Source organism: Sciurus carolinensis, chromosome 10, assembly GCF_902686445.1.
Source record: "Sciurus carolinensis chromosome 10, mSciCar1.2, whole genome shotgun sequence".
NCBI classification, from domain to species: Eukaryota; Metazoa; Chordata; class Mammalia; order Rodentia; family Sciuridae; genus Sciurus; species Sciurus carolinensis.
The window spans coordinates 69,033,529-69,046,092 of NC_062222.1; the positions used below are offsets into that span (position 1 = coordinate 69,033,529).

At 34.7% G+C, this 12,564-nt stretch overlaps 1 protein-coding gene across 1 annotated transcript in view; it reads left to right on the forward strand.

Annotated features, from left to right (window-relative positions):
* Hsd17b11 (hydroxysteroid 17-beta dehydrogenase 11) overlaps positions 1-12,564 on the forward strand; it is a 33,227-nt gene that overhangs the window by 10,694 nt on the left and 9,969 nt on the right. The window contains exon 5 of the mRNA XM_047567026.1: positions 4,976-5,113. Within this exon, the coding sequence (XP_047422982.1) occupies positions 4,976-5,113 (138 nt within the window). The remainder of the gene's footprint in view (positions 1-4,975; positions 5,114-12,564) is intronic.

Sequence of the window (12,564 nt, forward strand, 5' to 3'; positions counted from 1 at the left end):
ATGCACAACATTCTGCTCCCCTGCCACCTCTTCTCTTTAGTTACCAGGTTCTGAGATAGGCATGGAGGGTCAGAGACTCCAGCAGGGTTGTAAGCCCTCTCATCCTTCCCCCTTCCCTTGGCCATAGTAAGCACTGTGACTCTGTGGGTTTTGATTTGATTCTCTTCCACTGAGTGTTTCATAGCTATAACCAAAAGAGAAAGTACTTTGTGTGGGAAACTTGTATTTTGATAATTAGTGATGGTGCTTTCAGCAGAAATTAAGGTTCTCATTGAGTACTGTCAAAACAGGAATGATGGGCTAGGGTTATAGCTCAGTGGTAGAGTACTTGCCTAGCACACAAAAGGCCCTGTTTTCAATACACACCCAGCATCATACACACCCACACACACACTCACAAACAAGCAAGAAATACATACATAGGTGTGCAGATTGTGTGCTGCACAATTCTATGGTTCTGTATTTGCATCCTGGTCCTTTTAGACTTGAATGATTTTTTTTTCAAGCAGATGGCAATGAAATAGCTTGAGAAGAGAAATGGCTTTTTAAAATTCACACTGGGTGTCATTTGAGCTAACAGATCAGGATTGATTTGGCTCTGTTTTTTCTTAAGCATCTGATGAATTATAGAACTTTTGCAGAGATACTGAAGATTTCTGCCAGCAGAGATCAATGTTTGCCAGATGTTGTTTTTAACAACTCGGTAATTAAAATCAGAGACACTGATTTTAAACATAAACTTTTTATTGAAATGTAGTCTACATTTGTAAAAAAATGAAGAAATCCCAAGTGTATAGCTCAGTAAGTTACTGCAAAGTGTATGCATCCACTTAACTAGCATGCAAGTTGAAAGTAAAACATATCAGACCCCAGAAGCTTCTCTAGGAACTCTTCCTAATCACCAGTGCCCCTTGCCTTCTTTAAAACAACAACTATATTGACTTGTAGCACCACAGATTAATTTTGCTTATTTTAAAATTTTTATATACATGGAATCACAATGTATTTGGGAGATTTATCCCTGTTGCTATTGATAACTATTGTTTGATCACTTTCATGCCCATATAGTCTTCCATCATGTGACTAGACAACAGTTTATTTAACCATTCTATTGTTTATGAACATTTGGGTTGTTTCCAGAATAGAGTTATTAGGAATAATGATATTTTGATTATGGACTGAATCACTTACTAACTGTGCAACCTTAGGCAAATTGCTCTATTTTTCTGTGCTTCATTTTCCTCGCCCATAAAACAGGATATAAATAGCATCTAACTCATCAGGATGCTTTAGGAGTTAAACTATATCGTTCAATGCACTTAGCATAGTGTCTGGAATCCTGCAGGTGTTCAATAACAGAAGGATATCTGTTGGTATCATGTTTCAATTCCATTTTCCTGTTTGCACACAAAACAGTGAGGACTCACCTCTCATTTAGGTTCCAGAATAATTTGCCCCCATGGAACTAAGTATGTATATGCTCTGGCTCCTGATTGTTGAAATGAAAGGAGGAGAAACAGATTTACTTGATTATTTTCCCCTGTAATATAGTCCTCACCTGTAACTGAGGTCACCTGTGCTGAGTTACCACAGCAGTAGAATCTACTGCAACTCTAATAATCTCTCTTAGGAAAAAATATTTCAGTATCTCTTTGGAGTCATGGTTCAACAGTTTTAATGATTAATGTGAAAAAATGCAAGATGACAGAACTGGATTCATAGTAGGGAAAGTCAATCTTTTTCTTTTTACTGCTTGTTAAGTATTTTATTCTCAGATATCTTTGATTTTCAGAAGAAAACAATTAACAGGCTATGTATTTTGTCAACTCAAATAGCCAGTTACCAGTGAGGGAAGACTCAGCAAAACTGAGTGCTGTGGGTGGTGCACACCTGTTATCCCAGTGACTAGGGAGGCTGAGGCAGGAGGATCCCAGGTTCAAAACCAGCCTCAACAATTTAGTGAGGCCCTAAGCAATTTGGTAAGACCCTGTCTTGAAAGAAAAATTAAAAAGGGCTGGGGGTGTGGCTCAATTGTTCAGCTCCCATGGGTTCAATTCCCAGTACCAAAAAAAAAAAAAAAAAAAAAAAAAAAACCCACAAAAAGACAAACAAAAAACTGAATCCTGAGCATTAGTGTACATGGAAATGTTATTTAAAATAATAATTTGTAATAAGAAAATAACAATTCAGATTATTTGTAATAAGAAAGAATTCAATGTAATGTTGCAAAGTGAAGGGAAGGAATCTACTCACTTTTAGCATTATGTATGTCAACATAAAGGATCATGCTAAAATTCAAAAATACACTATTCCTTTAATACACATGCAGATCATTAACTCTGAGATTTAAAAAATTTAAAAATACAATTTAGTAAAAGAAAGAATATGTACTGGTAATATCACCATGTAGAAATAACCATGGTAAGCATTTATTATAACTCTGTAGGATATTTTAAATGCAGATATGTAATCATACATTTTTTAAAAACCTGCATTTATAATCTTGCATTTTTATTTAACATGAGTAAGTTTTGCATGTTAATAAATATATATGTGCAACATCATTTTCCATCCCTACATATTATGCCACTGTGTGTATCATTATTTATTCAATTTATGCATTATTTGGGGGACTTTATCAGAATTATTTCAGTTAGAAGGAGCACAAACCCTAAACTGCCCAGACTAAAGGAGGAGTTTTTTTGGCTCTGTATGTAAAGTTTCAGGTAGGCCCTCCCACTCTGAGTCAAGATAACTATCAGCAATTCCATAGTCACACCCCCAAACTTCATGTCCAACAGGAAGGGGAAAAATTATCGCCTTCCAAAAGTACCTTCCAATGTTCTAGTTCGAGAGTTTAGTAACTGAATTGAACTAGGCCAACTTGGATCCAAACACTGTATTTGGTAACAGTGATGTCACCAGAACAAGGGAATGTGAATGCAGAAGGACACAAACAACAGCTGTCCACCATACATTCACAATTGTTTCCAATTGCTTTTATGAGTTATATTCCAGGGAATATCCCTAAACATAAATCTTTGGAAACATTGATTATTTCCTTGGGATAACATTTAGAGATAATACTGGATCTAGTAGCATGGCACAATTTTAATGAACATTGGTAAAATTTGTCTTCAGAAAGTCTTTGGAAGATAGAAAGGTGTTGAAAACTTTTTCTGACTCTTTTGTTAAAGCTTGACCAAAATTTTAAAATATTACTAGATTCAATTATACAAAATGAAAATCTTCTGTATATTGAAAAACAAGTCGAGCAAATAAAAATTTCTACACATCCTTACTGTTACTGCTAGGGGAAAATACTGTTATTGTTATCTTGTATTTATATGAATTATTCCTGAAATAAAACATTTTTATGTCTCTAGCTATTGGTATTTTTATTTTGTGAATTTTATGCTAATGTCCTTTAGCCATTTATCTATTAGAAAGTTGTCTTACTCATTTATAAAAGTTGCTTTTTTCCCCCCAGTGCTGGGGATCAAACTCAGGGCCTCACACATGCTAGACAAACTTCCTTGCATTAAGCTACATCCCTAGCAAACTACCATATTTTAATCTTTATCCTTGTCTTATAGGTTGCAAAAGCCTTATCAGTTTGTCACTTGTGTCATGACTTGATTGGGAGCAAAGTTTAGAGTATACCATACTAGTCTGGTTTATTGCTCATATATCTTTGGGCAAGTTCTATAACCCCTGGTACCTTAGTTTTCTCTTTGGTAAATTGAGATCATAATTATATATATATATATATATTTCATAGCATTGTTGTGAGGATTAAATTAAATAAAACCTGAATAACTAAGGACAGTGTCCAGCACATAAATTAATTTTACATATCATTATTTTTATTTGTTGTTTTTCAATGTACACATTTCCACCTTATATAATTGAATCTAACAGTCTGTCTTTTAAGGCTTCAACATATATCTAAGTTTTAAAATCAAAAACATAAAAGATTTTCAGTTTTCCAATTTCCAAAGCACAAGTTCATTGATAAGAATTTATAGCTATTTTGTATAATTGCTGATTCACAGACTTAAAGAATCTTTTTAAAAATTGAAAATTATTATCACTAAACTATGCTCTTAAAATGTATAAAATGACAAATTTTGTTTACAATACTTTACTATAATTTTTAAAATTAATAATATTATATACCAAATACTAGTGAATTTTATACCCATTAAGTGAATGAATATGAATCTATATTTTGGTAAAGCTATTTTTAAAAACCTATCTGGAAAAATAATGTTTATTTACAATAATTTCACCACTATTTCCAAATGAAAGCACTATTATAAGAATTTCTTTTCCCTGTGGTTCATTTATTTGATAAATATTTATTCAGTACCTGCTAAGAGCAAAGCACTATGCTTTGCTGGAAATTCATTGGTGACCAACACAGTCATGGAACTCATAGCAAAGGTGTGGGAGACAGATGTTAAAAACACTCAATCCCAAATGAATGTTTAGTTACAAATCTGAGACATGCTATTATGGAAATCTGAAAACTACCCTTTCATTAGCAAACAGTTTGGGGGTCAGGAAAGGCCTCTTTATGGAAGTGAAGCAGTGACTTAAAAGAATAGAGTTTATCTTCCAAGGGAAGTTTCTAGTGAATTTCATGAACATTTTATAATAAGAAGCAGTGTACAGTGATTTGGATTTTATGAAACAGCAATAACACAAACAAACATTCAGCCAATTTTCCTGTCAACCCATTTACGACACTGAATTCTGACTCTGTTAAGTGATGCTGTGATGTCACTGTGCCTATGACTTCAATGTACCTTCACATTTACCTGAGCATCTTACAAAATGCAGATTCTGATTCAGTAGGTCTGTACTGGGCCTGAGATGCAGGACCATACTCATAAGGAAAACAGATGTCTGAAGTAAGTGGACATGTCTGTATTTTTGAATTAGCTTGCAAACACTCTCTGTTTATTTTCAGTTCAAGTAAGTTTGCTGCTGTTGGATTTCATGGAGCTTTGACTGAAGAACTGGATGCCTTAGAAAAAACCGGAATCAAAACAACATGTCTCTGTCCTAATTTCATAAACACTGGCTTCATCAAAAATCCAAGCACCAAGTAAGTTGAGACAAAAGGATTAGTGGTTACTATGAATAACAATTGTTTTATGGGTTTTCCTAAATATTCTAATCCCTAAAACACCTGCTGTTTAATGCCCTTAATTCATCTTGCTTTCAGCTTCTGTAGATTGTGGAGAGCAGGTAGAGAGATGAAGAAAGGAAGAGAGGGAAAGAATGACTGTAAGTGTAAATATGAATGACACAGTTGAACTTGGTAGCCTTTCTTTTTTTTCCTTCCTTTAACCAGTGGTTCTCAGACTCAAATATACTTACATGTCACAGGAATGCTTTGGAACCATGTAGGCCACAAACCCAGGCATGATGATTTATTGGATTTGGCTGGGACAGGGTAGTGGTGGGGGAAGGGACCCTGGAATTTTGTGTTTAAAAAGCACCATAGGTGATTTTGATAGAGATAACCAGGAATACAATGTGAAAAACTCTTCCCTATGGTAATTTATAAATTATCCTCCAAACTGAATTCCCCGACTCTTTGCTTGACTGAAAAACAAAATAAATGATCAGCTCTGTGTATAATTTTTAAATTTTTTTTCTATGCTTTTCTTTTTTTTTTCCCAGTGGTGGGGATTGAACCCAGGCCTTGCACATATACTAGGCAAGTGCCCTACCCCTAAGTTACATCCCCAGTCCTCTGAATATAATTTTTAATGTTTCTTTTCTTTGGAACTAGCTTTAATGTCTTTGTTATTGTGCATACTTTTTAAAAAATTTTTCAATATTACATAAAAATATAAATCAGAAGGTTTCTTTTCAAATTTTCTTAATGCATGGAAATCACTCAACATTTTGATAAAAATCCTCCTAGGCATCTCAGTATATACAGAATAAGTGTTTAAACTTTAAATAACTGGCATTTATTACATAGTGAAGTTCTGGAAGCAATAAGGGAACTACTTCCCACAGCATTATGTCATGAGCATCTATTCATATCAAATATAGAGCTTATCAATACATTGATTATGCATTATAGGCATCTTTTTGTGCTGATAGAATACAGACCTTTATCGTAAATTGAATTGATTGCTGGGAACAATAGTGTCTGCTAGTGTTAATTTTAGTGTTGTTTTTAATTTTCTGAATTTTTAACATAGTAAAACTGTGATGAACATCCTTGTGCACCAATATTTTCACATTTGGGTAATTATCTCCTTTAAGTAGATCCATGAAAGGGCATCGCTGCATCAAAGGTTATACAAATCGTAAATATTCATACATACTGCCAAACTCCCCTTCGAAAATGCTGAAACCATTTGCACTCCTACCTACAGTGCAGTGAGAATGCCTCGGTCCTGCTTTTTCATCAGTCTGCCTTCTGCTCATTTTTTAATCATTGCCAATTCAATACATGAAGAATCATTTAAATTTTATCCTGACAATTGACTAAAGTGTTTGCTTTTGATATTTGATCATTTGACTTCTTGTGTGAATTGCCTATTTCATGATCTCTACTGTTTTCAACTGAGCAACAGAGTTTTTAAATGACTAATACATAGAGTCCTTGATACATTTGAAATGCCCCTTTGTATGTCACATATATATTTTTTTCCTAGTTTGCTGTTATTGCCTTTAGGCCTACTTTTAACCTTAAAATTTCTAAGGTCAGTTTTTTCCCCTTCATGGCTTTTAGGTTCTATGAGGTGTTTTTCATGCCAGCCTTTTGAAAATATCCAGTTGTGGGTTTTTTGTTTTTAGTAGTGCTGGGGATTGAACCCAGTGCCTTGTACATTCTAACCAAGTGTTCTACCATTGAGTTATACTCCAAGCCCTTCTAGTAAATATTTTATGGTTGCATTTTTCACATTTGAGTCATTAATCCATCTGAATTTATTTTATTTAATAAATCAGGTTATGGCACAGTGTGCTTTTCCCAAATAGCTAATGAGTTGTTCTGTACTGTTTGTTAAATAATACATTATTTTCCTCACTGATTTAAAATTTATATCAAAGAAGTTCACATACTTACTTTGATAGACTTTTTGATTCTCTCTTCTATTGCATTGGTGAGATTTCATTTTTAAGGTTTTTTTCTGCCCTCTCAAACTTTGTGCCTCTTTCCTACAATTTAGCTGTTCTTATTGAAAATGTATTTAAAATTAACGAGAAATATTTATTGTGGCCCCTTAGGGATGTATTAGTTTCTTTTTAAAATATACTTGTTGTGGTTTGGATCAGTATTATCCCCTCAGTGCAAGAATGTTCAGAGGTGGGGCTCTGAAGTGATCGGATCATAAGGGCTCTGGCCTCATCAGTGGATTAGTCCATTGACAGATTAATAATTTGATGGCATTATTTGGAGGGGGTGGAAACTGTAGTAGATGGATCCCAGGCACTGAGGTGACATGCTTTGGGGACTGTTTCTTGTCCCTGTTCCCTTCCCCTCAACCTCTCTCTGCTGCTTGGCTTCCATGAGCTAAGCAATTTTCCTCTGCCACGATGTTGCACTTTACCTCAGGCCCAGAGGCAATGGATCCAACCACCACAGACTAAACATCTGAAGCTGTGAACCAAAATAGATCTTTCCTCTTCTAAGTTGATTTCCCCAGGTAGTTTGTCACAGCAACAAAAAGATAACTAATATAACACCTTAGCCTAAGGCCTTCCACAGGTAGGCAGAATGAAAAGCCAATATTATGCAAAAGTTTGGGCACTGTCCAAAAATCTCAAGTCCCCAAGAATCTGTGAAGTGCACATGCTCCCCAGCATAAGATTGTGACTGACTACGTGACTGAGAGGGAGATTTATTCCAACTTCAGGAGAGAGGATCATACAGCATATCATCCACTAGCTCAGGGAAGGACCAAAATTCAACATAGTTTCTGCTGGATGCATACGATAGATATGCATTATGATGGATATCATAGAGTTAAAAAATCTTAAGTCGAATCATCCTATCCATCTGGAGTCCTTAATATCTATTTTTAAGGTACAGTTTGTAAGAAAACAAAGGTAAGAGTAAAGTTTGGCATGGCCACTCTCACTTGTAGTCCCAGCCCTCAGGAAGCTGAGCAGGAGGGAATCACTTGAGACTTCATGTTTGACACCATCCTACACAACACAGTCAGACCCCATCTCAACACAAAATAAGTATACATACTTCAGAAGACCAGTGCTTAAGTTCATCTTTATTAACCAAGGAAACCCTAACTGGATCCTGAAGAGAGAAGGAAAGAAACATGTTTTTTGGGTTGGGGAAAGGAGTTGAAGAAGAGGAGTAGAAATGTTAAGAGTTTACTAAAACTGAGAGCAGATGTGGAAGGTACAACTTGCCAATTTCCTCTCTTGCTTGCAGTATTTAGATACTAGAATAACACACGTGAAGCTTTTTTTGTTTGTTTGTTTGTTTGGGGGGTTTCCCCCTCAAACTGTCTTTCAGTACTTAAAAACAGATACCATATTTTTAAAAGTCATAATGGGAGCTGGGACTGTAACTCAGTGGCAGAGCACTTGCCTAGCATGTGTGAGGCACTGGGCTCAATACTCAGCACCACATAAAAATAAACAAATAAAATAAAGGCATTCTGTTCATCTACAACTACAAAAATAAATTTAAAAAGAAAGTCGTAATCATTTTTAACCTTGCCCCCAGGACAAGTTTATACAAGGCAATAGTGCCCTCTTTTGACAAAACTCTGTAAGTACAACTAAAACATAAAATTTGCTAACAGCATGACTAGACGCTAACATGATTCTGGCCTGATGGTCATATGCATACAAACTGGCTAGGAAGAGCCTGAATCATGGTCCTTTCCTATATTAAACTGGTAGTAGAGTGTATCCTAAAGATAAAGTTGGTTTTAATATAGAAATGTGGAGCTTCTAAGAAGGAGGAAAGCAAATACCCTAATCAAACACTAAATAAATAAAATCTGTCATTTTATTAAATCTCACAATAATACTTTAAAGGGGATGTTATTAGTTGTCTTCAATGAATGAGAGTTATCTGAGGATTAGAGATATTAAATAACTTGCCCATAAGTAGCAGAACTTAGATTCAAACTAAGCTACACAGAGCCAAATTTCTGAGTAGAGAAAACTGAACCAACCTTTGAATGACTGAATTTGAAATAATCTGTTATTTATATTAAAGTTGGATCTTTAATGATCTCTTTAAAAACACAGATGAAGTTTAATGGTTATTGTATTATACTTCTAACATACTGCAAAGAAACTGATTTACTATAAAGGGAATTAAATATAGCAGGGTGTTCTGATTAATTTTTGAAAGCTAAGAATTCTTTCTGTTACAAAACTTAGCTACCTGTTGTTTTCTTAAAAACATTTGTTGAATATCTGCTAAATATTAGAAACATTAGTAGGTACCTTACATAAGTATAGAAACATTACTAGGTACCTCTGATTTCTAACCCTGGAAAGTTAGATTGGATCCCGTGACCATAGTTTGCCTATTCCTACTCTAGTTCTTATAACAATTCTGAAAGATACGTCTTTTTGTTAGTTTTCTACCTCTCTAATGGAATACCAAGATAATCAACTTATAAAGAGAAAAGATTTATTTATTTTATTTTGACATAATCAATTACAAAGAGAAAATAATTATTTTGGCTCACAGTTTTAGAGATTCCAGCATGTGACCAATTGGCCCTATTGCTTTTGGGTCACTGGAGAGGTGGCACATTAAGATAGGAGCCCCATGGTAAATTAAAACTGTTCACCTAAAAACCAGGAAGCAAAAGATAAAAAGAGGAAGGTACTGGAAGCTGTTCTTTCTTCTCAGGGCACATTCCCATTGACCTCCCACCAGGCTCCACCTCTTAAGGTTCCATCAAGTAGCAGCAAGCTCGAGAGCAAACCTTTAATACACAAACCTTTGGGGGATTTCTAAGATCCAAACTATAGTGTTCTTTTCATACCTTTTTTAGATAGAGACTGAAACTTGGAAAATTGAGAAAACTGCTGAAAGTTACACAGCCCCAAAGTGACTGACTAGACCTACGTAGGTCTGACTCCAAATGACCTAATAGCTTTATTTTTCACATAAATTTTAAATTAAAAACTACCCGAGACTCATCATTTTAATATGCATGTTATTTTTTTGAAAATCCTTGTTGTTTTTCTGATAATGTATTGTACAGTAAAAATTTAAATACCATAGGAAAAAAGTTCTTTTATAAATACTACTCTCCCAGAGACAACCACTTTATTAAAAAATTCAATTTCCAATTAGTTTTTCAACTTAATAATTTATTATTTTAATGCATTATTTTTTACTGTACCTGAAAATACACTGTTCTGTTAATTGCCTCTATATTGTATCTATATTGATACAGTTACCTTGCTTTATTCTTTATAATGTTGGCATGACAATCTTTGGATATATGTATTCTCTACTGATGGACATTTAGATAATAAATGTATATCCTTGTGTGTGCATGTCTACATAGATGTGCAATCTATATATAGATAGATGCATGTCTCTGTGTGTGTGTGTGTGTGTGTATCTTTGCTCACTTTTCCAGCCATTTTGTTATGATTGTTTTTTCGAAGTGGAAAGGCTGAATCAAAACATGTTCTTCCAGGCATGGTGGTGCACACTTGCAATCTCAGCAACTGGGGAGTCTGAGGCAGGAGGACCACAAGTTCAGTTCAAAGTCAGACTCAACAATTTAGCAAGACCCTTCGCAACTTGATGAGAATCTGTTTCAAACTGAAAAATGAAAAGGACTTGGGATATAGCTCAATGGTAAAGTGCCTCTGGGTTCAATCCCTGGTGCAAACAAAACATGTTCTTACATGTTTAATTTTTGATAGATTTATAGATTGCCCTCTGAAAAGATTGTCCAAATTTATCTTCTCGCCAGAGTGGTAGTGCCTCACTAAATTCTGTCTACTTCAAATATTAATGTTTGTATGGTGCACCACTTTGCATTGCTGGAATAAATCTCACTTGGTCATAGTGTACAATGCTTTTAATATAATGCTAGACTTAATATGCTAGTATTTTGTTGAAGATTTTTGCATCTATATTCAAAGAGGTATTTCCTTGTGATATTTTAGGTCAACTTTAATCCAGGATAATTCTGGCCTTATAAAATGAGTTAAGAAGAGTTTCTTCGTCTTCTATTTTTTTGGATGTTAATTCTTCCTTAAACTTTGTTATAGTTTGGATCTGGAATGTCCCCCCAAAAGTTCATGTGTTAGGCAATGCAGTAATGTTCAGAGGTGAAATCACTGGATTAGGAGAGCTCTGACTGCATCCGTGGATCAATTCATTTGATGGACTTTTTTTTCTTTTTCTTTTTGGGGGGCGGGCAGGTCCCAGAGGTTGAACCCAGGGATCCTTAACCACTGAGCAACATCCCCAGCCCTTTTTCATTTTTCTTTAGAGACAGGGTCTTACTAAATTGCTTAGGGCCTCACTAAATTGCTGAGGCTGGTTTTGAACTCATGATCCTTCTGCCTCAGCTTCCTGCGCCACTGGGATTACAGGCGTGAGCCACTGCCCCTGGCTCCAGTTTTCCTTTTGTATTGATTTCTCCATTGTAACCAGAGATCATACTTTGAATAATTTTAGTCATTTTAAACATATCTACATTTGTTTTGTGATCTAACATGTGATCTGCTCTGGAAAGGATTGTGTTCATATGCTTTTTTTTAAAAGTTCTTAGTATTTATTTTATTTATTTACAATATGTACTGATTCTTACAGGTTAGATAAAAGGGAACATTATTATCCACATTTCCGTATGAGGTTCAAAGATATTGAATAATCGTTTTAAAATCATACTGCTAATAAGAAGTCAAGTTACAATTTGAAATCTCATCTGTCTGATCTGTTCTTATGCTCTTGGGAAGGAAGTATTTTCTGTGTTGCTAGGTGGAATATTTTTTATCTGTCTGGTTGATCTACTTGATTTATGATATTGCTGAAGTCTTTGGTTTCCTGCTAATTTTCTGTTTGGTTATTCCATACATTGTTGAAAGTGGAGATTAAAGTCTCCAACTAATATTGTCAAAACTGTCTGTGTCTCACTTCAATTCTAACAGATTTTCTTCATATACTTTGGGACTCAGCTGTCAGGCAAACAAGCAATTTGTAATTTAATTTTTTTCTAAAGGAAGTTATCTCTTGCTTTCCAGTTAATGGTTTAAATAATGTAGCATAATCTGAATTTATTAGATTAGGTATCATCAAGTATTCTAATTATTTTTGATAGCTACAAATTTTCAGAAATCTACTCGTCTACCTGTAATATATATATATTATATGTATATAATATATATATTCAAATTATTTTTTTTCTTTAGATATTTAAGTGTTTGTGTGTGTGTGACAGGAAGGCATTAGTTTTTACTAAATAGTATCAAAAACAGAAGATAGTATATAAGAAGACATTTGTAGGGCTGGGGATGTAGCTCAGTGGGAAATTGTTCACCTAACCTGTGAGGCCCTGGGTGTTATGGGGCGCA